Source organism: Mustela erminea, chromosome 7, assembly GCF_009829155.1.
Source record: "Mustela erminea isolate mMusErm1 chromosome 7, mMusErm1.Pri, whole genome shotgun sequence".
Taxonomy (NCBI): domain Eukaryota; kingdom Metazoa; phylum Chordata; class Mammalia; order Carnivora; family Mustelidae; genus Mustela; species Mustela erminea.
The window spans coordinates 82,493,958-82,520,110 of record NC_045620.1 but is presented as its reverse complement, the minus strand read 5'-3'; the positions used below and the strand labels follow the sequence as shown (position 1 = coordinate 82,520,110).

Below are 26,153 nucleotides of genomic sequence, written 5' to 3'. Positions count from 1 at the left end.
ATCACAGATTTTCCTTCCTATATTCAACATACAGGCATGCAGACCTACTTATTCAGCAGGAGAAACTGGAGGCAAACTCAGCTGAAGTTTCCATAAAGTAACACAGAAACATTTCTCAGTACTTTTTAGATATATCTCCCTCTCTCAGCATGTTAAACCACTGTCTAACTGGTATTTCATCAACTCAGCTATTATGGAAGGTCTTGATGTCTTTGGGACCAGAATATGTTGTCATATTTGTTCTCAGAAATCCTGACTTAACAGTTTTCTTTAGAGGAATATTCTTTGTTAAGCAGTATTATTACTCTCCTTAGTAGGGCCCTTGCTTTTACTTATATTTTTATTTTTAAAGTATACTTCCTGCCATTAATTTGGGGGGTTATATTTTTATTTTATATTGATTTACTAACATGGAATTATTTTTCAACCTAATGGGTTTTTTTTTTTTACATATTATAGTGTCATACTACAACATACTCTTAATCAGTATTCATATGACAGCAATGAATGACTTCTACCATTATGTTTAGGGCGAAAGACTAATCTATTTCCAGCTTACTCATCATAACTGATAGAAGAAGTTCTCAGATATAATATCTTTAATAAATATAACACCAACAATTTTACACCATCACAATAACCTCAACAGCAGTTAGAGCCCCTGGTAAGTATTGATGAGGATATACTAGTTGGGAATTCTCCCTTAAGGCTTAATTTACAGTTCTAGTATAACACTTACTGAGGTTTTAGTTAGTTGTGGAGGTTGCACTCAATTTTTGAAAGGCCCAAACACTAGGGTCAGGTTTCAATCCCAGCTTCATAATTTACTGGATTCTTAAGCTCTTATTTCCATTTTATAGATGAGGAATTTACCAACTTTAAACATAATTTGTCAAGATTATAAATAATAAGTAACTAGCATATATTTAGTATTTAATAAGTGTGATAGCTACTATTGTTGTGTTTTTGACCATTTCTCCTACTAGACTGTGAGTTGCTTAAGGTCAAGAACTAATGTCATTAGTTTTTCTAACCCTTTGAGTTCTAACACAGGAACTTGTGCATTAGGGGTATTTTGTAAGCATCTTATAAAAGTAAATGTACTTATAGGTGACAATGTAGCATATGATAACTTTTGAATGATATTAATTTAAAAGCTTGTAGGGTTAAAAATATTAGAGTTTTGGGCCCCTAACATGCTATAGAAGCCAAAGAGAGAACTGGCTCATCTCTTTATAGAGCCAAACATGGAAACTGTTTGGTCATACCTTTTAAATAAATGCAACATAGCATTTCTTTTCTTTTTTTTCCTCACATTTTTTTTCTTCTTATTTCTTCTTTTTCTTCTTATTTCTTCTTATTTACTTCTTATTTACCTATAATGTATTATTTGGTTCAGAGGTACAGGTCTTACACAATTCACAGCACTCATCATAGCACATACTCTCCCCAATGTCCTTCACCCAGCCACCCTATCCCTTCAAGCCCCCTTCCCTCCACCAACCCTCAGTGTGTTTCTTGAGATTAAGAGTCTCTTATGGTTTGTCTCCCTCCTCAGTCATCTTGTTTTATTTTTTCCTCCCTTCCCCCAACGACACCCTGCCCTGCCTCTCAAATTCCTCATATCAGAGATCATATGATAATTGTCTTTCTCTGATTGACTTATTTCACTTACCTTAATACCCTCTAGTTCCATCCATGTCATTGCAAATGGCAAGATTTGGGGGGTTTTGATAGCTACATGGTATTCCATTGTATATATGTACCACATCTTCTTTATCCATTCATTTGTTGATGGACATCTAGGTTCCTTCCATAGTTTGGCTATTGTGGACGTTGCTGATATAAACATGTGGGTGCACGTGCCCCTTCGGATCACTACATTTGTATCTTTAAGGTAAATACCCAGTAGTGCAATTGCTGGATCATAGGGTAGCTCTATTTTCAACTTTTTGAGGTACCTCCATGCTGTTTTCTGAGTGGTTGCATCACTCTATTATTGTATTATTGTTGATGTGTTTCTTTGATTTTGTTATTAATTGGTTTATATAATTGGCTGCTCCCATATTAGGGACATATTTAAAATTGTTAGATCTTCTTGTTGGACAGACCCTTTGAGTATGATATAGTGTCCATCCTCATCTCTTATTATAGTCTTTGGTTTAAAATCTAATTTATGTGATAAAAGGATTGCCACCCCAACTTTCTCTTGATGTCCATTAGCATGGTAAATTGTTTTCCACCCCCTCACTTTAAATCTGGAGGTGTCTTTGGGTCTAAAATGAGTTTCCTGCAGGTAGCACATATATGGGTCTTGTTTTTTTTAATCCTTTCTGATACCCTATGTCTTTTGATTATGGCATTTCACTCATTTACATTCAGGGTAACTATTGAAAGATATTAGTTTAGTGCCATTGTATTGCCTGTAAGGTGACTATTACTGAATATTGTCTCTGTTCCTTTCTGGTCTATGTTATTTATAGGCTCTCTCTTTGCTTAGAGGACCCCTTTCAATATTTCCTGTAGGGCTGGTTTGGTGTTTGCAAATTCCTTTATTTTTCATTTATCCTGGAAGCTTTTTACTTTCAGTGACAGCCTAGCTGAATATAATATTTTTGGCTGTGTATTTTTCTTGTTTAGTGATGAATATATCATGCCAGTCTTTTCTGGCCTCCCAGGTCTCTGTGGATAGGTCCACTGCCAATCTAATATTTCTGCCATTGTATGTACAGACCTCTTGTCCCAAGGTGCTTTCAGGATTCTCTTTGTCACTGAGACTTGTAAGTTTTATTGTTAGTGGATGGGGTATGGACCTATTTCTAGTGATTTTGAGGGGGGAGGGTTCTTTGCCTCCTAGATTTTGATGCTTGTTCCTTCCACCAAATTAGGGAAGTTCTGTGCTGTAATTTGCTCCAATATACCTTTTTTTTATTTTTTCCTTAAGGGAAAATTGGAGGGGGAGACAAACCATGAGAGTCTGCTTCAATATACTTCTGCCCCTCTCGTTCTTTCTTCTTTTTCTGGGATCCCAATTATTCTAATACTGTTCCATCTTATGGTATCACTTTTCTCTCGAATTCTCCCCTCATGGTCCAGTAGATGTTTATCTCTCTTTTTCTCACCTTCTTTATTCTCCATCATTTGGTCTTCTGTATCACTAATTCTCTCTTCTGCCTTATTTATCCTAGCAGGAAGAACCTCCACTTTTTATTGCACTTCATTAATAGCTTTTTTTATTTCAACTTGGTTAGATTTTAGTTCTTTTATTTCTCCAGAAAGGGGCTCTCTAGTATCTTCTATACTTTTTTCAAGCCCAACTAGAGTCTTCTGACATATTACCTATATCCATATTGACTAGGTCCCTAGCCATCGGTACTGCCTCTTGTTCTTTTTTTTTTTTTTTTTTTTTGAGGCCGCCTTCTCATTTTATCCAGAGAATAGATGAATGAGAGAACAAAATACTGAAAGGGTAGCAATGACCCCAGGAAAGTCTACACTAATTAAATCAGAAGAGACCAAAAACTGGGGGGGGGGGGAGGTGGGAGAAAGGAGAAAAAAAAATACATATATACACACACACATATATGCATATACATATACACACACACAAATACATATGGTTAGATCTCTAGACGTATAGAGACCCATATGTATTAGATCTGTATGTGTATATTAGATTAGATTGGCAAATAGAACAAAGCAACACAGTTGATTTTGGGTGTATTTGGTCTGTTAGAAGAAACTGCCTCCCAAAATTTTAAAGAAAAACTTGTATATATAAAAATAAGGGTAAACACAATGAAGGGATGGAACATGACTGTAAAGATGAAAATTAAAAAAGGAATTGATAAGAAGTGGTTGAAAAAAGAAAAAAAGAGAATGTGATTAGGCTGGAGACCAGAACAAAGCTATATGCTAGATTTAGGGTATATTTTGATCTGTTAGAATAAACTTATCCCAGAATTTTAAAGAAAGAAAAACTTGAGGCACCTGGGTGGCTCAGAGGGTTAAGCCTCTGCCTTCAGCTCGGGTCATGAACTTAGGGTCCTGGGATCGAGCCCCGCATCAGGCTCTCTTCTCAGCAGGGAGCCTGCTTACCCCCCTCTCTTTGCTTGCCTCTCTGCCTACTTGTGATCTCTCGTTCTCTCTGTCAAATAAATAAATAAATAAATAAAATTTTTAATTAAAAAAGAAAAACTTTACAGAAAATAAGGTTAAATACAATGAAGGGATAGAATATAACAATGAAAATTTTAAAATATTTTTAAAAAGTTATTGATAAGAAAATAAAGTTTAAAATATGAAAGAAAAATTTTAAAAATAGAATAAGATATAAAATTTAAAAATTTAACTTTGAAAGACTAAAGACTCATGGGGAAAAAGCCATGAATTTTATGTGCTGTCATTTCCTAGCTCTGGAGTTTTGCAGTTCTCCTTGATCGATGAACTTGGTCTTAGCTGGATGGTCTTGCTTATCTTCTGGGGAGGGATCTGTTGCAGTCACTCTCAGATGTCTTCCCCTGAGGTGGAATTGCACCTCCCTTGCCAGGGGCCAGGCTAAGTAATCTGCTTGGTTTTGCTCTCTGTAGCTTTTAATTCCCTGAGTGCTTCCCATAGAACTTTGGGAGAGGAGAATGAAGGTGGTGGCCTCCCAGTCTCCGACCCAGAGGAACTGAGAGCTTGGGACCCCCTTCCTCAGTGCACACGCAGAGAAAAGCAGTCAATTCCTCCTGTCTCCCTGGTCTCTGGGCGCCCTCCATGCTCACCCAGCACATGACCAACTGTTTCTGTCTCTGGCACATGGCCCCGTTTGGAGTCTCCAAACCCAGCAGATTCCTGCAGCGTTCTCCCATGCCCCTCCTCCTGGTAGAGGAAGGGAGTGTCTATGGATCTGCCAGAGAGGTCCCTGCTCAAAGAGCAATGGCTCAGCTGTGCCAGCAATCACACTTCATGGCAACCCCAAGCTGAGACTCCACTCCTCGGCCCTGTCTTTGTAGCCAGTTTCCCCACTCTCATACCTGGAAGCTCTGCCACACTCAGGCACCCCCTCTCTTTCTGTGACCCCATGGGAGCTGAGACCGCACTGTCCCAGAGAGGGATCCACACCCCACTAAGGCACTGGAGTGCCATTCCTCAGTGGACCTGATTTCTAAAAGTTCTGATTTTGTGCTCTGCTGTTCATCCACTTGTCAGGAGCCAGCCCCTCCCCCCACAGTCTCTCTTCCCGAGCATAGCCTTGGATTCACTTCTCCACACATCCTATGTTCCTGAAAGTGGTCACTTTTCTGTTCCTAGAATTGTTGCTGTTCTTTTTTTCAATCTCCTGTTGAGTTTGTAGGTGTTCATAATGGTTTGATAACTACCTAGTTGAATTTCTGAGATCTGACGAAATTTAGGTCTCCTGTTCCTCCTTCATCTTACTCCTCTCACCACATGGCATTTCTGATCTGAACTCAGAAACCCAAGAACCACAGACCTGATCTAAAAAAAAAAAAAAAAAAAAAAAAAAAGACCTATAAGCCTGTAGCACATAGTTCATTCTCTTCTATTGGTATTAGAGTGGTGTTATGGAAGAGGGTTTAAGTTTTGGAGCCAGATTGCTATACAAGTAGAAATGGGACCTTGAGCAGGTTTAAAGTTGCCAGTCTTATTTAGCAAATAAAAATAAAAGATGCCCAGTTAATCGTGAATTTCAGGTAATATAGAATTATCTAGTATAGGTAAGTCCCAAATATTGTATGGGATATGGACACTAAAGAATTATTCAGGGCACCTGGGTGTCTCAGTTGCTTAAGCATCTGCCTTCAGCTCAGGTCATGATCCCAGGGTCCGAGGATCAAGCCCTGCATCAGGCTCCCTACTCAGTGGGGAGTCTGCTGCTACCTCTCCCTTTGCCCCTGCCCCTGCTCCTTCTCTTTCCCTCTCTCTCTCTCTCTCTCAAATAAATAGATACTTTAAAAAATAAAAAATTATTCATTATCTGAAATTCAACTTTAACTGGGTGTTCTATATTTTGTATGGCAACTTTTACTTAACCTCTCTGTGCTTGAGTTTTCTCATTATTAAATGGAATATAATAATAGTACCAATCCGATAGGGTTGTTATGAAGATTACATCAGTTAATACATAGAAAGTACTTAGAATAGTAACTAGTATAGAGTAGATCTCAATAAATGATACTTTGCTATTGTTGATGGGGTTATGATATTTATTGAAGATATTTCTGAGGCCTTCTTCAGTCAGCTGTGATAATTAATTAATGCATAGAGTGAGACTCCACAGGCTAGGCAAAAGACAATGACTAGACAGGTCCATGTCTCCCAGGAATGGACCTGCCTGTGAATCCCTGCTTCATTCATTGGCTGGGTACAGCTTGCAGGAATGTAGCCTCAGTGTAGGTGCAGTGATGTATTTCACATCACAATAGCCAAAGCTATTTATCTATTTTGTTTCCTGAAGTCAGAGGTCTCAGAGGTGCATTCTCATGAATACCAATGTACAGATCTCTTTTTCACATAGGTCCAGAGAGCAACTACTGGAAACTGGAGATATAAAAGGGAAGTTAGTGGGACGCCTGGGTGGCTCAGTTGGTTAAGCAGCTGCCTTCGGCTCAGGTCATGATCCCAGCGTCCTGGGATCGAGTCCCACATCGGGCTCCTTGCTCCGCAGGGAAGCCTGCTTCTCCCTCTGACTCTGCCTTCCACTCTGTCTGCCTGTGCTCGCTCTCTCTCTCTCTCTCTCTCTCTTATAAATAAATAAAATCTTTAAAAAAAAAAAAAAGGGAAGTTAGTAAGATAAAACTATATCCATTGTCACTGAATTGCATCTCATGGCTGCAAGTAGTATTCATCCTCTCCCTCACTACTATCTAATTTCTGTCTCTTTGGACTGTTTGCCATCTCCAGGCATTTCTACTTCATTGAGTACTGGCCATTGTGGGTTGTTGTGGTTGGTTTTTTCCCCAAACTTTTAAAAGCCATTCCACTAGCAATTTATCCCAGCAGCCTGGAGTCCTTGATAGGATGTTAAATTCCATATCCTGAAACAGTGCTCCCCACATTAATGAATTCTTATTTATCCTATCTTCCATTCCACATCCTGTGTTTTTACTGGCACATGCTGACTAAATCTTGCAACTCTTTAAGTGTGTGGTCTCCTAGTTTATCATATCTATCATGTCCCCACCTGGACTGTGCTGAGTTTTAACCCCAGTTATCAGGCTAGCATCCAGGACAAGGGTAGGAGCATTTCCTGAGGGTAGGGAATATTTGTTGGATTGTGGGGAGAGTTCTCTACAGAATCTTCTACTGTAGAGGAATTGCTAGCTCAGATTCAGGGGATCTGCACTGTCAACACTCTCAAAGGCATATATCCACATGAACCCATCCCAGATATCAGGATCCCATGTGTTTTTAAACAGGGCATTGACCCAAAAGTAGACTTCCCTGCCTTGGTGGTACATCCAAATGCCTCTAGAATTCTATGACTCTAACAGTTAGGTCTCCCATCTGTCAGCTGTGTCTGCTTTTCAAATGTAGAAGATAAGGACCTCTGTAAGCTAGTAAAGTGGCTCCCTGGCTAGTAACTTTTAGAAAATAACACTCAGAAAAAGGAAAGAAATGGAAAGAAAAGAGTACTCAGTCTCTAATTATGCTTCCTTAGGGTATAAATATAACTTAGTAATAATTAGCCTATTCCATTGTCTATTTAGTAAGTATTGCCTATCCACAGCCTCCACCACCCACCAAAGTACACCACAGAACAGTTCTAAAGAAAGTTCTAAGGCTTTCTGAGTTCAGAAGTCATCAAGCATGTTGCCCATCTGAAGAATCCCATGTCACTCAGGAATGGTATCTCAGGATCTCAACTTAATATCTCAACTGCCCACAGTCATTACCCAGGAGCAGCTTGTGGAAAGTGTAGCCTTAATGGGAAAACACAATGATACATTTCAAAATGCAGCAGCTGGGGCTGTCAGTCAGTTATACTTCCTGCAGTAGGAGATCTGAGAGAGATATTCTCATGAGTGCCACATTGAGTTCTATAAATAGAAGTGGGAGAGATGACGTGAAAACAGCAGAGTAGGGAGCTCCAAGAATCAGTCCTTCCACTGAAGCAATCATTAAGCAAACAAAACTGGCAGAATTAACTTAAACTCTAGAATCTAATTTAAAAACTTATAACAATCAGATTACTTAATAAAGACAGTGGATGTTAAATATTGTACTGATTCTCAGAAATTCAAAAGGTATTTTTGTTTATCTGCTGTCCTCCATTCCCCAGTATGACAGTGGCCCTGAAGACAGTGGTCAGCATTTCTGGTGTTACCTAGCTGATGCCAAATGGCCATGATGGACCTTGTTCTCAAACACTGTGGTTATGCATTTTGCATTTTGACCAGTCTTTGGTTTCCAGAGGGACCAGTACAGAGGCTTGGTTTTGTTTTGCCTCCAACTGGCCAGAACAGCATCTCTGACAAAAATATTCACACATGTGAAAAGCATTTAAAGGCATATAACATGCATAGCTGTCTCAGGCAAGAGATGGAGAATGGGGAAAGCAGCAGTTGAACCAACAGATCTGGGAAAGAGAAGACTGAGGAGAAAATATTTGGGGCATAAAGTCCTTGAAGGGCTACCATATATACCAGGGAATCAAAGGTACAAGACACGTGCCTAAAACTGGTTACATGCTCAGTAAGACCTGAACCTCTGGACCTAAGTCTCAAGGAAGACCTTGGGCTCTGCATAAGCAAGCAGGAAAGGCTAAGACAGAATTGTATGTAGGTAATTTGGCTAAGCAATGAAGGAGTGTCCTAACTCCAAGCCAGTCTACAAAGACTGGGAGAGTTGTTTGTTGCTTCAGGATTTTTTTAAAAAGTTCTATCTGGTCATCTGTCAGGAGTTTTTGTTTTTGTTTTGTTTTGTTTTTTTTAATTTATTTTTATTTATTTTCAGCATAACAGTATTCATTATTTTTGCACCATACCCAGTGCTCCATGCAATCTGTGCCCTCTATAATACTCACCACCTGGTACCCCGACCTCCACCCCCCGCCCCTTCAAAACCCTCAGATTGTTTTTCAGAGTCCATAGTCTCTCATGGTTCACCTCCCCTTCCAATTTCCCCCAACTCCCTTTTAAAAATATCTGGCTGATTGCTGAGATAATGAAACAGGCTTTGGTGATCACACATGACAAAGAATATAGGCCTTGCAAAAACAGTTTGGGAATGTCAATAAACAAGTGGATGAGGGCTCTCAATAACACAGAAAAATCTAGAGAGGGGAAGAATCTAATTTCCAGAGTTATCACATTATGATATTCAAAATGTCTAATTTCAGAAAATGTATATGGAAAGGCATACAAAGAAGCAGGCAAGTATGGCCCATTCACAGGAAGAAAAAATAAAGTCAGCAGCATCCCATGGGAAGCCCAAGCTTTGGGCTTTTAGACAATGACTATATCAACTATGAGCTTAAATGAACTCAAAGAGCTAAAGGAAACCATAGACAATGAACCAGAAGGATGATGTCTTACCAGTCAGAGAATGCAATAAGGAGACCAAAATTATAGAAAGGAATTAAATATAAAAATTTCATCTGTAAAATATAATAGCTGAAATGAAAAATTCACTAGATTGGCTCAACAGATTTGAGCAGGCAGAAGAATCTGTAAAATAGGACAATTATCAAGTTAGAGGAGCAGAGGGAAAAAAAGAATGAAGAAAAATCAGTAGAACCTGAGCAACTTCTGGGGTACAGGCATTATGGCATTCTGCACGAATCTACATATCCAAGAAACACGATGAAATTCAAATAGAATCAGTTCAGCAAGATCCACATCAAAACACATTATAATCAAAATTCAGAAGCCAAAAAGAGAATCCTGAAAGTGCAAAGCAGAAAGCAACTTATCTTGTAGACAGGATCCTCAGTAATATTAACAGCTTATTTTTCATTAGAAACCTAGAGGTCAGAAAGTGGTGGGATGACATTTAAAATTTACGAGAAAAACCATAAATCATAAAATCAAAAACCATAAAAAAGAATTCTACACCTGATCTTAGAAGAAAAGCTCTCAACTCATTATATTAGTTGTGGGTTTTTCATATATGTTTCTCTGACATCAGGAACAAGATAAGAATGTCCATTCTCACCACTTTTTTCAACCTAGTACTCGAAGTCCTAGCTGCAGCAGTCAGACAAGAAAGTGAAATAAAAGGTATCCAAATGGATAAGGAAGAAGTAAAACTTCCACTATTTGCAGACAACATGATAACAAATACAGAAAACATTAAAGACCACCAAATAACTACTAGACCTGATAAATGAATTCAGCAAAGTTACAGGATAAAAAATTCATATACAAAAATCTGTTACATTTCTATACACTAATTATGAAGTAGCAGAAAGGGAAATTAAGAAAAAAAAATTACATTTGCACCAAAAAGAATAAAATACCTAGAAATAAACTTAACCAAGGAGGTGAAAGACCTGTACCTTGAAAACTATAAAACACTCATCAAAGAAATTAAGCAAATGGAACAAATGAAAAGATATTTTATGCTTATGGATTAGAAGAACCAATATTGTTAAAATGTTCATACTACCCAAAGCAATCTGCACATTTCATGCAATCCTTATCAAAATTCCAATGGTACTATTCATAGAACTAGAACAAATAATCCTTGCATTTGTATGGAACCACAAAATAAGCTGAATAGCCAAAGCAATTTTGAGAAAGAAGAACAAAGCTGGAGGTACCACAGTCCCAGATTTCAGATATACTACAAAGCTGTAGCAATCAAAAGAGTATGGTACTGGCACAAAAATAGGCACATAGATCCATGGAACAGAATAAACAGCCCAGAAATAAACCTACACTTCTATGGTCAATTAATCTACAACAAAGGAGACAAGAATGTACAATGGGGAAAAAACGGTCTCTTCAACAAAGGGTACCAGGAAAACTGAATAGCAACATGCAGCAGAATGAAACTGGACGACTTTCTTAGACCATACACAAAAAATAAACTCAAAGTGGATTAAAGACTTAAATGTGAGACCTGAATCCACAAAATTCCTTGAAGTGAACATAGATAGTAAAATTTGTCAACATAAGCTGTAGAAACAGCATTGTACATGTCTCCCTAGGCAAGAGAAGTAAAAGTTAAACTATTAGGACTACACCAAAATAAAAAGCTTCTGCACAGCAAAGGAAAGCATCAACAGGACAAAAGGGCAGCCTAGTGAATGAGCGAAAGTATTTGTAAATCATATAGATGATAAAAGGTTAATATCCCAATGCTAAGTGAATAAGTGAAATGCTATGTGAAATAAGTCACAGGAAAGACAAATTATATTATCTCACTCATATGTGGAATTGAAGAAACAAAACAGATCAACCTAGGGGAGAGGAAGGAAAAAATTAAAGGAAAACAGGGAGGTAAACCGTAGGAGACTCTTAACTATAGGGAACAAACTGAGGGTTGTTGGTGAGGAGGTCTGTGGGAGGGTAGAGTAACTGGGTGATGGACATTAAGGAGGGCATTTGAAGTAATGAGCACTGGGTGTCATATGAAAGTGATGAATGACTGAATTCTACCTCTGAAACTAATAATACAGTATGTATTAATTAAATTGAATTTAAATTAAAAAAAGTTTTAAAAAGGGATAAAGAAAGCATATATGAACTATAAGATACCACAAGGAAAAACAACCTGTGAAATTATTTTCCATCATAGTAGCTTGTTTTCCTATGCATTTGGTGGTTTTTGTTTTTTTATTTTTTTAAGATTTACTTATTTTAGAGAGAGCATACAAGCAGGGAGAAGGGCAGAAGGATAGAAAGAGAATCCCAAGGAGACTCCCTGCAGGGAGTCTGATGCAGGGCTCCATCTCATGACCTGAGATCATGACCTGAGAATCAGACACATAACCAACTGATCCATCTAGGCGCCTCTGCATTTGGTAGTTCTTTATTGTGAACTCCTATTTGTTTTATTCTAATTGATGGTAATCCGGGGGATTTCTATAAAAGATGCTTTAATCCAGGGGTGCCTGGCTGGTTCAGTTGGTAGATTATGGGACTGTAGGTCTTGGGGTCACAGAGCCTACTTTAAAAAAACTGCTTTAATCCAGACATGAATTTTTTTTTAATGCCAAAGTTAGGTGCACTATATCCTGGCAATATTTTAACTCCTGGCTTAATCAGAAGTCTTGGGTTTGGCACCTTTACCTTGAGATGTATTCAGGGCTCAGTCACTTGAATGTGATGGCCCTTAGAGGAGTAGTACCTCTCCCTGCCCCCCAGTATTTGCTTTCTGTTCAGGAATCTTTACTCGTTTTAATGAAGGGATTTAATTTGGTTACTATTTTTTGATTGAGGCTAGGGGGCCCTTGGAGAGATTTTATTTTTTTAGAATTCTGTGATGTACTTTAATGTGTGTTTTATAGGCGGTGTAGTTGGGAGCTCCCTTTGGTATTTCTGGGTGATCATGCCACCAGATGCCAACCTCTATTCTTTCATTTAATCATAGTGTCCTTCATTACCTCTCACCTAGAAGGAAGATACATCCTACCTTGCCCCTCTTAATTTCACTCTCTCCAATTTTAATTTATCCTGTATATGATTGCCAACTTGATGTATCAGTGAACCTGTTAGACATTTTAAATTCAAGGTACCTAGAAATAAGAGTTTTGGGCTCAGGAAGGATAGGGATCCTAGAGATTTGTGAGTCCCTGATATAATTATCAATGCCATGAAGTGGGTAAGATTATGGGGAGACTAGAGTAGTGAGTGTAAATAAAAGAGTACAATAACACATCAACTTCATGGAGTAGGCCGAGGGAAAAAAAACCTAGGAAAGGAGACTAAGATGAAATGCCAGAAATTGGAAAACAAAAGAATGGCATCTCCAAAGGGAAGGAAAGGGGGGGTTAAAGGAAGGGAAATTTATACGTTTAGATGTGGCATGAAGGGTACGCAAGAGGAGGACTTACCATTTGTTTGATCATTAGAAGGTGGACGATTACCAGAAAATTTTCAGTGTAGTGGGATCATATGCAAAATAGCAGTGAGTGAATGAACAAGTAGTACAACTTGTTATAATCCTCTGTCCTCTTTCTCTTTACATCCTACCTCCAGTGAATATACAATGAATCAATCAGTAAGCTTCCTGGAACAAAAATAAACATAGTTACTTTCTGATCTTCCATAGTTTAAAGAAATTCAAGTAAATACTGGAGAGGCTAGTAAGAATGGCAAAGGAGGAGATTGGGGATTAATCTCCAATTAGTCATTAATTTGTGTTGGACTTTACTTACTGTAACTATTTTATTAATAAAGTTTATATAATCTGTTAATAACTAATATCCATATTTCTCATATGTTTTAGTTGAAGTATTTCTATTTTACACTATTATATTTCACAATATGAAACAGAGAACAGGGAACAACTTGGATACTTAACTGCTTGTTTCTGGAACCAGAAAAACTCACAATTATATCTGTATAAATCTCAGCATTCAGATCAAACAACAACAACAACAATAACAAAAACAACCTTCTAAACCTCTGTGCAAAAAATATGTGATTGTGACATGCTTTACTCTCAAAATCTTAAACTTTCTGTAAAGGTAAATTAATTAATTAATTAATAATTAAATTAATGTATCTTAGCATAAAGTGAAACTTTCACCATAAAGAATTATTGAAGTTATACTTCAGGGAAAGAGGGTATGATTGTGAAAAAAGAGTAGACAAGTATTACTTCACATATTTAGAAAATACTTCAAAATATTAGGAAACAACTTACTGTCACTTTGAAATAGCCTAGAATTTTTTTTTCCAAAACTCACAAATATAACTTTTGTAATAATACATTTGACTTCTCACCTACTACCTAAGAAACACCAAAGTGTAATTATTTCATTTGTTACCTTTATCCTGCTACATTTTCCATATCCTTATACTTTTCTCTCACAAAACACAATACATTTAAAAATTATGAGAGATCTATTTCCTAAGCCAGCCTTTCCCTATACTCAGCAGCATCTGCTCTGGGTTCTACTTATCCCTGAAAGTTGCATTGAAGGCCTCAATAGGCTCTTTGCCTCAGTTCCTCATAAGTGCAATAACATTTCACATAGAAATCCCAACAGACAAATTCCCTACTGTTTGAAAATACTTTTCCCCATCAGAAGAATGAAAAACAATAACACATAAATACATTAAACTAGCAGCTCTCTCCTTTTATGGTTTTGTTCACAACTAACATATAACATTTCTTTCCTTCCATATAGGTACCAGAGATTTGAAAAGGCATTTCTGTTAGCGGTTGACATTGGTGCTCATGACCTGTTTATGGTGAGTCATTCCCAGAGATGATTTTGTCCCTTCAGTTCTAAGGCTGAGTAAGTTGTCAGCTTTTGTGACCATTAAAAAGGATTAGTGTCATTTGTGCCTTAGACACATGGTGGGAAAGCATTATTCCATCTTGGCTTGCAGCTTTCCCTTCATGAAACTGGTCAATAGCCATCTAGTCTCTTTTGACTTGTTGACATTTTCCTTGCCAGGGCCCAAAGGATATTTTATGTTTTCTAAGAATTTATAATTCTTGAACTTTCCTCTTCATGTTCTTTGATGTGAGGGGATGACACCTTTCTATCTAATAAGCTTAAATGTCTTTTTAATCCATTCTCTAAAGTACAGCTACAGCATCTAGGACATAAGGCAAAATATGTACGATAGATTTTGAATGTGCTTAGTTTGTCCTTTAGATTTTAGTATGAAGTAACAAATTATGGATGTTCTTACTTGTATTTTTAAAGTAACCACAGGGCAAAGTAGATCCAGGGGGTTATAAATTCACATATACTTTAATCTTCCCATTTAGTAGCTAACAGCAGTAAAATTGGCAGTTTCTTACAGATCTCTGTGCTCTGTAGCAGTTTCTTACAAGATCTTTTACCACAATGTGACAGTAAGATCAGATGAAGGTGGTGTTCCTCTTCTGGTTGCCTAACATATTCTGTTCCACAGAAACTTCACTGTCATCAAAGAAACAATAAATCAAAACCTTCTTAAAAACAAAAACAAAATTCTGGAAGGCTCTTTTACTTGACTATTCTGCACAATGAAGACATTTTTGTAGTTTAAGCATTGATTCTTTAGATGTTAAAATGGGTTCTTAAACCTGGTGATTCACAGACCTGTACCCCTGGGGATAAATATATATGTTTATAAAAAATAAAAAATTAATTTAAAAAAAATGGGTTCTTGGCTTTAGGTCACTTGTCTTTGGAATGAGTTTGTTGTTTGAATTCTAGCTTTGCATTATTCATTTAAATTGCACTTTCATTGATCATGAAGAAAACCTTTCTAATTACTTCAAAAGTATGAACCGTCTGTTATTTAGCATCTGTATTTTGTATTTTGTTCTGTCAAATCGAACAGGCATTTTCGTGTATTGAGGAAAGGTTTTACTATCTGGCCAATATCTGTGCATGTTGACATCACAGTTCAGGAGTTATAACACTTTTTCGATTTTTTTCATCTCACTGACTTTATCTCTACTTTTTCACCTCTGCCTCTATTCACTCCAGTAAAGGTAGCTTTTTATCATATTTCTTTACTTGCAAGGTTGTTTTTGGGTCTAAGGACAAGGTACTGAAAGACTTTGTAAACTGGTAAATAGTATACAGATATCATGTGTTACTACTGTTAAGACAGAGCAACTATTGTTATTACATGGCTATGTAAAAAGTAATGAGGACCTTAAACAGGGCCTGAGTTATGCGAATGTAAAGGAGGGGATATTTTATAAGCAAAATCAAGATGATTCATCAAGACCTTAGATGAAAATAGAATATTTTGATTGTAAGAATAAATAATACTATAATAGAAAGTAAACAATATCATAAAGTATAGAGACAAAAAGTAAAATCCACGTGAAATCTTCTAGTCTAGAAATGCACATCCTTTAAAATACCTCTATGTGAATATGTGTGTGTGTTTGCGTGTGTATACTGTACTTTTTGTTTAGAACTTGAGTTTTTTCATTCAGCAATATAGTTTTCCATATTGGTAAACATAAGCCTATCATTCCTTCAATGTTTATATTGTATTCTATTTTATGGATGGTAGTAGGATAAAAACAGGCATATGGATAAATGGAATAGAATAAGGGGCCCAGAAATGAATCCACATTTACAGGTCAGCTAGTCTTTGACAAACACCAAACAACAGGATAGAATAGTCTTTTCAGTAAGTAGTGGTAGGCAAATTGGCTCTGCACATGCAAAAGAATGAACCTGGACCTTATATCACTCACAAAAACTAACTAAAAATGAATTGAAGACTTAAATGTAAGATCGGAAACCATAAAACTTCTAGAAGAAAACATCAAGAAAAAGCTCTTTTACACTGGTCTTAGCGATGCTTTTTCTGTGTCTGTTTTGTTTTTATAAGACAACAAAAGAAAGGCACAAAATCTAAAATATAAGTGGGACTAGGGGTGTCTGGGTGATTCAGTCACTTGAGCATCTTATCTTGATCTTGGCTCAGATCTTGATCTTGTGGTCATGGATTCAAGCCACACACACACATTTAAAAAAAAAAAAAAAAAAAAAAAAAAAAAAAAAAAGATGGGATTGGGAGGGAGACAAACCATAAGAGACTCTTAATCTCACAAAACAAAGTGAGGGTTTCCAGGGGTAGGGTGGTAGGGAGAGGGTGGTTGCGTTATGGACACTGGGGAGGGTATCTTATGGTGAGTGCTGTGAAGTGTGTAAGCCTGACAGTTCACAGACCTGTACCCCTGGAGCTAATAATACATTATATATTAATTAAATTTTTTTTAAAATACAAAGAAAATAAAATAAATGGGACTGTGTCAAACTAAAAAGCTTCTGCACAGTAAATGAAATAGTCAAAATAATGAAAAGGCAATCTACAAATGGGAGAAAATATTTGAAAATCATATATCTGATAAGGAGTTAATATCCAAACTATATAAGGAACTAATAGAAATCAGTAACAAAAGAAATCAAATTATTCAATTAAAAAATGAACAAAGGACCTGAAAAGACATTTTTCCAAAGAAGACATGCAATTGTCCAACAGGTACATGAAAAGGTATTCAACATCACTAATCACCTGGGCAATGCAAATCAAAACCACAATCTGTTAACACCTCATACCTATTAGGATGTCTTTTATCAAAAAAGATATTATAATGGTGGACAAAAATGTGGGGAAAAGGGAACCCTTGTTCACTGTTAGTGGGAGTATAAATTGGTACAGCCACTATGGAAAAACAATACAGAGGTTCCTCAAAAAATTAAAAATAAAACTACTACATGATCTAACAGTTCCATCTCTGGGTAAATATCCAAAGGAAACAAAATCAGTATCTTGAAGAAGTATCTGCCCATGTCTACTGCAGCATTATTCACAATAGCTAAGTATATAAAAAAAACCTAAGTGTTAACTGACAGATGAAGGGAATCTTGCCATTTGCTATATCATTGATGAACCTGAAGGGCATTACACTAAGGAAAATAAGCCAGAATAGAGAAAGACAAATACTGTATGGTATCAGTTATATACAGAATCCTAAATAAATAAAAGCTAATTTCACAGAAATAGAGAGTAAACTGATAGTTGCCAGGGGCTGGTTAGTGCTCGCTGTGCTGTGTTTTAAAAATCTTTTACTACCTCAAGATCTTAAAAATTCTTTTTTTCAAGGTTTTTTAAAAAAAATTATTTATTTTGTTTGTTTTTTGTTTTTTTTTAATTTTTAATTTTTTTAAATAAACATATAAACATATTTTTTATTCCCCTGTGAATCACCAGGTTTACACACTTAACAGCACTCACTAGCACATACGCTCCCCAATGTCCATAACCCACCCCTCACCCCCCATCAACCCTCAGTTTGTTTTGTGAGATTAAGAGTCACTTATGGTTTGTCTCCCTCCCAATCCCATCTTGTTTCATTTATTCTTCTCCTACCCCCTTAACCCCCCATGTTGCATCTCCACTTCCTCATATCAGGGAGATCATATGATAGTTGTCTTTCTCTGCTTGACTTATTTCACTAAGCATGATAGCCTCTAATTCCATCCACGCCATCGCAAATGGCAAGATTTCATTTCTTTTGATGGCTGCATAGTATTCCATTATGTATATATACCACATCTTCTTTATCCATTCACCTGTTGATGGACATCTAGGTTCTTTCCATAGTTTGGCTATTGTGGACATTGCTGCTATAAACATTTGGGTGCACGTGCCCCTTCGGATCACTACGTCTGTATTTAGGGTAAATACCCAGTAGTGCTATTGCTGGGTCATTAGGGTAGTTCTATTTTCAACATTTTGAGGAACCTCCATGCTGTTTTCCAGAGTGGCTGCACCAGCTTGCATTCCCACCAACAGTGTAGGAGGGTTCCCCTTTCTCCACAACCTCGCCAGCATCTGTCATTTCCTGACTTGTTAATTTTAGCCATTCTGACTGGTGTGAGGTGATATCTCACTGTGGTTTTGAGTTGTATTTCCCTGATGCCGAGTGATATGGAGCACTTTTTCATGTGTCTGTTGGCCATCTGGATGTCTTCTTTGCAGAAATGTCTGTTCATGTCTTCTGCCCATTTCCTGATTGGATTCGTTGTTCTTTGGGTGTTGAGTTTGCTAAGTTCTTTATAGATTTTGGACACTAGCCCTTTATCTGATATGTCGTTTGCAAATATCTTCTCCCATTCTGTCAGTTGTCTTTTGGTTTTTTTCACTGTTTTCTTTGCTGTGTAAAAGCTTTTGATCTTGATAAAATCCCAATAGTTCCTTTTTGCCCTTGCTTCCCTTGCCTTTGGCAATGTTCCTAGGAAGATGTTGCTGCGGCTGAGGTCGAAGAGGTTGCTGCCTGTGTTCTCCTCAAGGATTTTGATGGAGTCCTTTCTCACATTGAGGTCCTTCATCCATTTTGAGTCTATTTTCAGGTGTGGTGTAAGGAAATAGTCCAATTTCATTTTTCTGCATGTGGCTGTCCCAATTTTCCCAACACCATTTGTTGAAGAGGCTGTCTTTTTCCATTGGACATTCCTTCCTGCTTTGTCAAAGATTCGTTGACCATATTGTTGAGGGTCTATTTCTGGGCTCTCTATTCTGTTCCATTGATCTCTTTGTCTGTTTTTGTGCCAGTACCATGCTGTCTTGATGATGACAGCTTTGTAATAGAGCTTGAAGTCCGGAATTGTGATTCCACCAGCTTTGGCTTTTTATTTCAATATTCCTTTGGCTATTCGAGGTCTTTTCTGGTTCCATATAAATTTTAGGATTATTTGTTCCATTTCTTTGAAAAAGATGGATGGTACTTTGATAGGAATTGCATTAAATGTGTAGATTGCTTTAGGTAGCATAGACATTTTCACAATATTTATTCTTCCAATCCAGGAGCATGGAACATTTTTCCATTTCTTTGTGTCTTCCTCAATTTCTTTCATGAGTACTTTATAGTTTTCTTAGTATAGATTCTTTGGCTCTTTGGCTAGGTTTATTCCTAGGTATCTTATGGTTTTGGGTGCAATTGAAAATGGGATGGACTCCTTAACTTCTCTTTCTTCTGTCTTGTTGTTGGTGTAAAGAAATGCAACTGATTTCTGTGTGTTGATTTTATATCCTGACACTTTACTGAATTCCTGTACAAGTTCAAGCAGTTTTAGAGTGGAGTCTTTTGGGTTTTCCACATATAGTATCATATCATCTGTGAAGAGTGATAGTTTGACTTCTTTGCCAATTTGGATGCCTTTAATTTCCTTTTGTTGTCTGATTGCTGAGGCTAGGACTTCTAGTACTATGTTGAATAGCAGTGGTGATAAAGGACATCCCTGCCGTGTTCCTGACCTTAGCGGAAAAGCTTTCAGTTTTTCTCCATTGAGAGTGATATGTGGTGGGTTTTTCATAAATGGCTTTAATAATATTGAGGTATGTGCCCTCTATCCCTACACTTTGAAGAGTTTTGATCAGGAAGGGATGCTGTACTTTGTCAAATGCTTTTTCAGCATCTATTGATAGTATCATATGGTTCTTGTTCTTTCTTTATTAATGTGTTGTATCACATTGATTGATTTGCAGATGTTGAACCAACCTTGCAGCCCTGGAATAAATTCCACTTCGTCATGGTGAATGATCCTTTTAATGTACTGTTGAATCCTATTGGCTAGTATTTTGGTGAGAATTTTCGCTTCTGTGTTCATCAAGGATATTGGTCTGTAGCTCTCTTTTTTGATGAGATCCTTGTCTGGTTTTGGGATCAAGGTGATGCTGGCCTCATAAAATGAGTTTGGAAGTTTTCCTTCCATTTCCAAAACTGTTTTTTTGGAATTAGTTCTTCTTTAAATGTTTGGTAGAATTCCCCTGGGATGCTGTCTGGCCATGGGCTTTTGTTTGTTTGGAGATTTTTGATGACTGTTTCAATCTCCTTACTGGTTATGGGTCTGTTCAGGCTTTCTATTTCTTCCTAGTTCAGTTGTGGTAGTTTATATGTCTCTAGGAATGCATCCATTTCTTCCAGATTGTCAAATTTGTTGGTGTAGAGTTTCCCATAGTATGTTCTTATAATTGTGATCTCTCCTCTTTCATTCATGATCTTTTTATTTCGGTCCTTTCTCTTTTCTTTTTGATAAGTCTGGCCAGGAGTTTATCAATCTTATTAATTCTTTCAAGGAACCAGCCCCTAGTTTCATTAATTTGTTCTATTGTTTTTTTGGTTTCTATTTCATTGATTTCTGCTCTGATCTTTATGATTTCTCTTCTCCTGCTGGGTTTAGCGTTTCTTTGTTGTTCTTTCTCCAGCTCCTTTAGGTGTAGGGTTAGGTTGTGTACCTGAGACCTTTCCTTTTTCTTGAGAAAGGCTTGTACCACTATATATTTTCCTCCCAGGACTGTATTTGCTGTGTCCCACAGATTTTGAACCGTTGTGTTTTCACTATCATTTGTTTCCATGATTTTTTTCAATTCTTCTTTAATTTCCTGGTTGACCCATTCATTCTTCAGAAGGATGCTATTTAGTCTCCATCTATTTGGGTCCTTTCCAAATTTCCTCTTGTGGTTGAGTTCTAGCTTCAGAGCATTGTGGTCTGAAAATATGCAGGGAATGATCCCAATCTTTTGATACCAGCGGAGACTTGATTTAGGACCGAGGATGTGATCTATTCTGGAGAATGTTCCATGTGTACTAAAGAACGTGTATTCTGTTGCTTTGGGATGAAATGTTCTGAATATATCTGTGATGTCCATCTGGTCCAGTGTGTCATTTAAAGCCTTTATTTCCTTGTTGATCTTTTGCTTGGATGATCTGTCCATTTCGGTGAGGGGGGGTGTTTAAGTCCCCTACTATTATTGTATTATTGTTGATGTGTTTCTTTGATTTTGTTATTAATTGGTTTATATAGTTGGCTGCTCCCACGTTGGGGGCATAGATATTTAAAATTGTTAGATCTTCTTGTTGGACAGACCCTTTGAGTATGATATAGTGTCCTTCCTCATCTATAATTATAGTCTTTGGCTTAAAACCTATTTGATCTGATATAAGGATTGCCACTCCTGCTTTCTTCTGATGTCCATTAGCATGGTAACTTCTTTTCCACCCCCTGACTTTAAATCTGGAGGTATCTTCGGGTTTAAAATGAGTTTCTTGTACGCCACATATAGATGGGTTTTGTTTTTTTATCCATTCTGATACCCTGTGTCTTTTGATTGGGGCATTTAGTCCATTAATATTCAGGGTAACTATTGAGAGATAAGAATTTAGTGCCATTGTATTTCCTGTAAGGTGACTATTACAGTATATTGTCTCTGTTCCTTTCTGATCTACCACTTATAGGCTCTCTCTTTGCTTAGAGGACCTCTTTCAATATTTCCTGTAGAGCTGGTTTGGTGTTTGCAAATTCTTTCAGTTTTTGTTTGTCCTGGAAGCTTTTAATCTCTCCTATTTTCAATGATAGCCTAGCTGGATATAGTATTCTTGGCTGCATGTTTTTCTCGTTTAGTGCTCTGAATATATCATGCCAGCTCTTTCTGGCCTGCCAGGTCTCTGTGGATAAGTCTGCTGCCAATCTAATATTTTTACCATTTTATGTTACAGACTTCTTTTCCCGGGCTGCTTTCAGGATTTTCTCTTTGTCACTAAGACTTGTAAATTTTATTATTGGGTGACGGGGTGTGGGCCGATTCTTATTGATTTTGTGGGGCATTCTCTGCACCTCCTGGATTTTGATGCTTTTTCCCTTTACCATATTGGGGAAATTCTCTCCAATAATTCTCTCCAGTATACCCTCTGCTCCCCTCTCTCTTTCTTCTTCTTCTGGAATCCCAATTACTCTAATGTTGTTTCGTCTTATGGTGTCACTTATCTCTCGAATTCTCCCTTGTGGTCCAGTAGCTGTTTTCCCTCTTTTGCTCAGCTTCTTTATTCTCTGCCATTTGGTCTTCTATATCGCTAATTCTTTCTTCTGCCTCATTTATCCTAGCAGTGAGAGCCTCCATTTTTGATGGCACCTCATTAATAGCTTTTTTTATTTTAACTTGGTTAGATTTTAGTTTTTTTATTTCTCCAGAAAGAGCTTTTACATTTCCCGAGAGGTTTTCTCTAATATCTTCCATGCCTTTTTCAAGCCTGGCTAGAACCTTGAGAATCATCATTCTGAACTCTAGATCTGACATATTATCAATGTCTGTATTGATTAGGTCCCTAGCCTTTGGTACTGCCTCTTGTTCTTTTTTTTTTTTGTGGTGAACTTTTCTGCCTTGTCATTTTGTCCAGATAAGAGTAAATGAAGGAGCAAGTAAAATACCAAAAGGGTGGCAACAACTCTAGGAAAATATCCTTTAACCAAATCACAAGAGACCCCAAATCGTGGGAGGAGGGGGAGAAAGGGAATAAAAAGAGGTTCAGAAAAAAAAAAGAAAAAGAAAAGAAAAGAAGCAATGAATAAAAAGAAAACGAATAAAGAAAAGTATAAAGAAGAAAAATATATATATTAGATAAACTAGTTAAAAACATTAAAAAAGAAAAGGGTAAAAGTTAAAAAGAGTTAGCAGAAGAAGAGAAAAAAAATTGAAAAAGAAAAAAAATAAATAAATTAACTACAAGACTAAAGAATCACGGGGAGAAAGCCATGAGTTCCGTGCTTTGCTTTCTCCTCCTCTGGAATTCCTCTGCTCTCCTTGGTATTGAAACTGCACTCCTTGGTATGTGAACTTGGTGTTGGCTGGATTTCTTGTTGATCTTCTGGGGGAGGGGCCTGTTGTAGTGATTCTCACGTGTCTTTGCCCCAGGCGGAATTGTACCGCCCTTACAGGGGCTGGGCTGAGTAAGCCGCTTGGGTTTGCTTTCGGGAGCTTTTGTTCCCTGAGCTCTTTCCGTGGAGTTCCGGAGGACAGGAATGAAGATTGCGGCCTCCCGATCTCTGGCCTGGAGGAGCCGAGAGCCCAGGGCCGCACTCCTCAGCGCGCCCTTTCAGAAAGTGGTTGATATTCCGTTTGTGGAATTGCTGTTCTTCTTCTCTTTGATCTGCCGTTGGATTTGTAGGTGTTTGCAATCTTTAGATAAGCTATCTAGCTGATCTCCTGCTAGCTGAAGTAGTCTCAGCCTGCTACTTCTCTGCCATCTTGACTCCTACCTCTAAAGTTTTATTTTTAAGTAATCTCTACACCTAGCATGGAGCTCAAAGTCAACCCCCCCCCCCCCGCAAAATCAAAAGAGTTGCATGCTCTATAGTCTAAGCCAGCCAGGTGCCCCAAAACTTCTTTTTATCTTCCAGAATTTGTATTATTTTAATGTTAACATTCAAACCTACAATCCACCTCTGTTGATTTTTAAGAGGATAAAGCTCAAAATTGATTTTTATCATATGTATATCCAGTTGACCTGTGACCATTTATTGACAAAATTGTCCTTTGTTTGCTGCTTTACAGGGTCACCTTTGTCATAAATGAGGTTCCCACAGAAATGCACATCAAAGTCATAATGAGATATCACCTCACACCAGTCAGAATAGCTAGTAAAAGGTGACAAGAAATAACAAGTTGCAGGGGCATGTGACTCGTTCAGTCTGTGGAGGTTGAACTCTTGATTTCGGAATTGTGAGTTTGAGCCCCACGTTGGGTATAGAAATTATTTAAAAATAAAATATTAACAAAAAATAACAAGTGGTGGTAAGGATCTGGAGAATGTTGGTGAGAACATAAATTACTGCAACCACTATGGAAAACAGTATGGAGGTTCCTTAAAAAATTAAAAATAGAAATACCATATGATCCAATAATTTTGCTACTGGATATTTACCCAAAGGAAATGAAAAAACTCATTTGAAAAGGTATGTTGCACCCCTGTGTTTGTTGTAACATTATTTTTTTTTTAAGATTTTATTTATTTATTTGAGAGAGAGAGAGATAGAGTGAGAGAGCATGAGAGGGAAGGTCAGAGGGAGAAGCAGACTCTCCATGGAGCTGGGAGCCTGATGTGGGACTTGATCCCAGGACTCTGGGATCATGACCCAAGCCGAAGGCAGTCACTCAACCAAGTGAGCCACCCAGGCATTATTCTTTGAAACATTATTTACAGTAAGACAAGATATGGAAGCAAACCAAGTGTCCATCCATAGATGAATGGATAAAGATGTGATACACACACACACACACACACACGAAATGGAATATTAGCCATAAAAAAGAATGAAATCTTGTCATTTGTGACAACATGGATGGACCCAGAGGGTATTATGCTAAGTGAAATGTCAGGCAGAGAAAGACAAATACAATATGATTTCACTTATATGTGGAAGCTAAAAATAAAAACAAATGAACAGACAGAGAAACAGAAAGAGGCTCATAAATAAAGAGAACAAAATGTGGTCATCAAAGTAGAAGGGTATGGGGGATGGGCAAAGTAGGTGAAGGGGGTTAAGAGGTACAGCCGTGTACATATAAAATAAGTTAGGGAGATGAAAAGTACAGCATAGGGAATATAGTCATAATATTGTAATAACTCGTGTTGAGAAATGGTAACTACACTTATCATGGTAAGCATTATATAATGTATAGATCTGTTGAACCGCTATGTTGTTCACCTTCAAATAATGTAATACTGTATGTCAACTATAACTCAATAAAAATAAACCAATCAAGTGCCCACATATATGTGCAGGTCTTCTACTAGACTCTGTCCTTGCTCCAATACCAAACTGCCTTAATTACTTTATAAATATTTATGTCCAATAGTGTAAGTCTTCCAAGTTTGTTTAAATGTGTTGTTCTTATTCTAACTTGTGATAGATGCTTAAGACATGGATTTTTCAGTTTCTGTTTTCTAATGTATGCATTCAAGGGTATAATTTCCATTTAAGCATGGCTTTGATTGCATTCTGACAATTTTATGTGCCTATTTTTCATTATCATTCAGCTCAAGATATTTCTAACATTTCTGTTGGGAATTCTTCTTTGCTCTAGGTTTCTTAAAAGTGTATTTCCTAATTTCAAACAATAAAATATTTTCTAGAAAGACACCCCCCCCCCCTTAACCTATTCTGTATTACTTCAACCCTTTGAATCTTACTGAAATTCCCTTATGGCTCATTATGTGGTCAATGGTAAGATTTCCATGTGCACTGAAGAGAATGTGCAGTCTACAGTTTACAGTTGTTGAATGCAGTGTTCTATATAAGATCAGATTTGTTAGTTATGTTTTTCAGTTCTTCTATATCCTCACTGTGAATGGTGTTTTAAAATTTTCCACTGTAATTGTGGACTTGTCTTTTTTATTTGTTTTAACACTGTAATTAGGTGCATGCCAATTTAGAACTGTCATATTTTCTTGGTATATTGAGCCTTCATCATTATGAAACATTCTTCTATTTTCTAATAATGCTTCTTGCCTTAAAACCTGCTTCACCTCAAACCATACCTACACACAGTTTTATTTGGTTTGTATTTGCTTTATACATCATATATGCATGTCTCCTTATATTTAAGTTGTATCTCCTATAAGCAACATATAATTGTATATTTCTAATCAACTGTCACGTTTGTCTTTTAATTAGATTATTTAATTGAATTTTAATATAAATAGTACAACTGTGTTTCTCCTACCCT

The 26,153-nt window shown here is 37.2% G+C and overlaps 1 protein-coding gene across 6 annotated transcripts in view; it reads left to right on the top strand.

Annotated features, from left to right (window-relative positions):
* WDPCP (WD repeat containing planar cell polarity effector) overlaps nt 1-26,153 on the top strand; it is a 518,631-nt gene that overhangs the window by 243,053 nt on the left and 249,425 nt on the right. For all 6 annotated transcript variants that reach the window (XR_004287790.1, XM_032352246.1, XM_032352244.1 and 3 more), the window contains one exon: nt 14,306-14,369. Coding sequence is in view for 5 of the 6 variants with exons in the window: in XM_032352246.1 (XP_032208137.1) it covers nt 14,306-14,369 (64 nt within the window). In the remaining variant the exon portion in view is untranslated. The remainder of the gene's footprint in view (nt 1-14,305; nt 14,370-26,153) is intronic.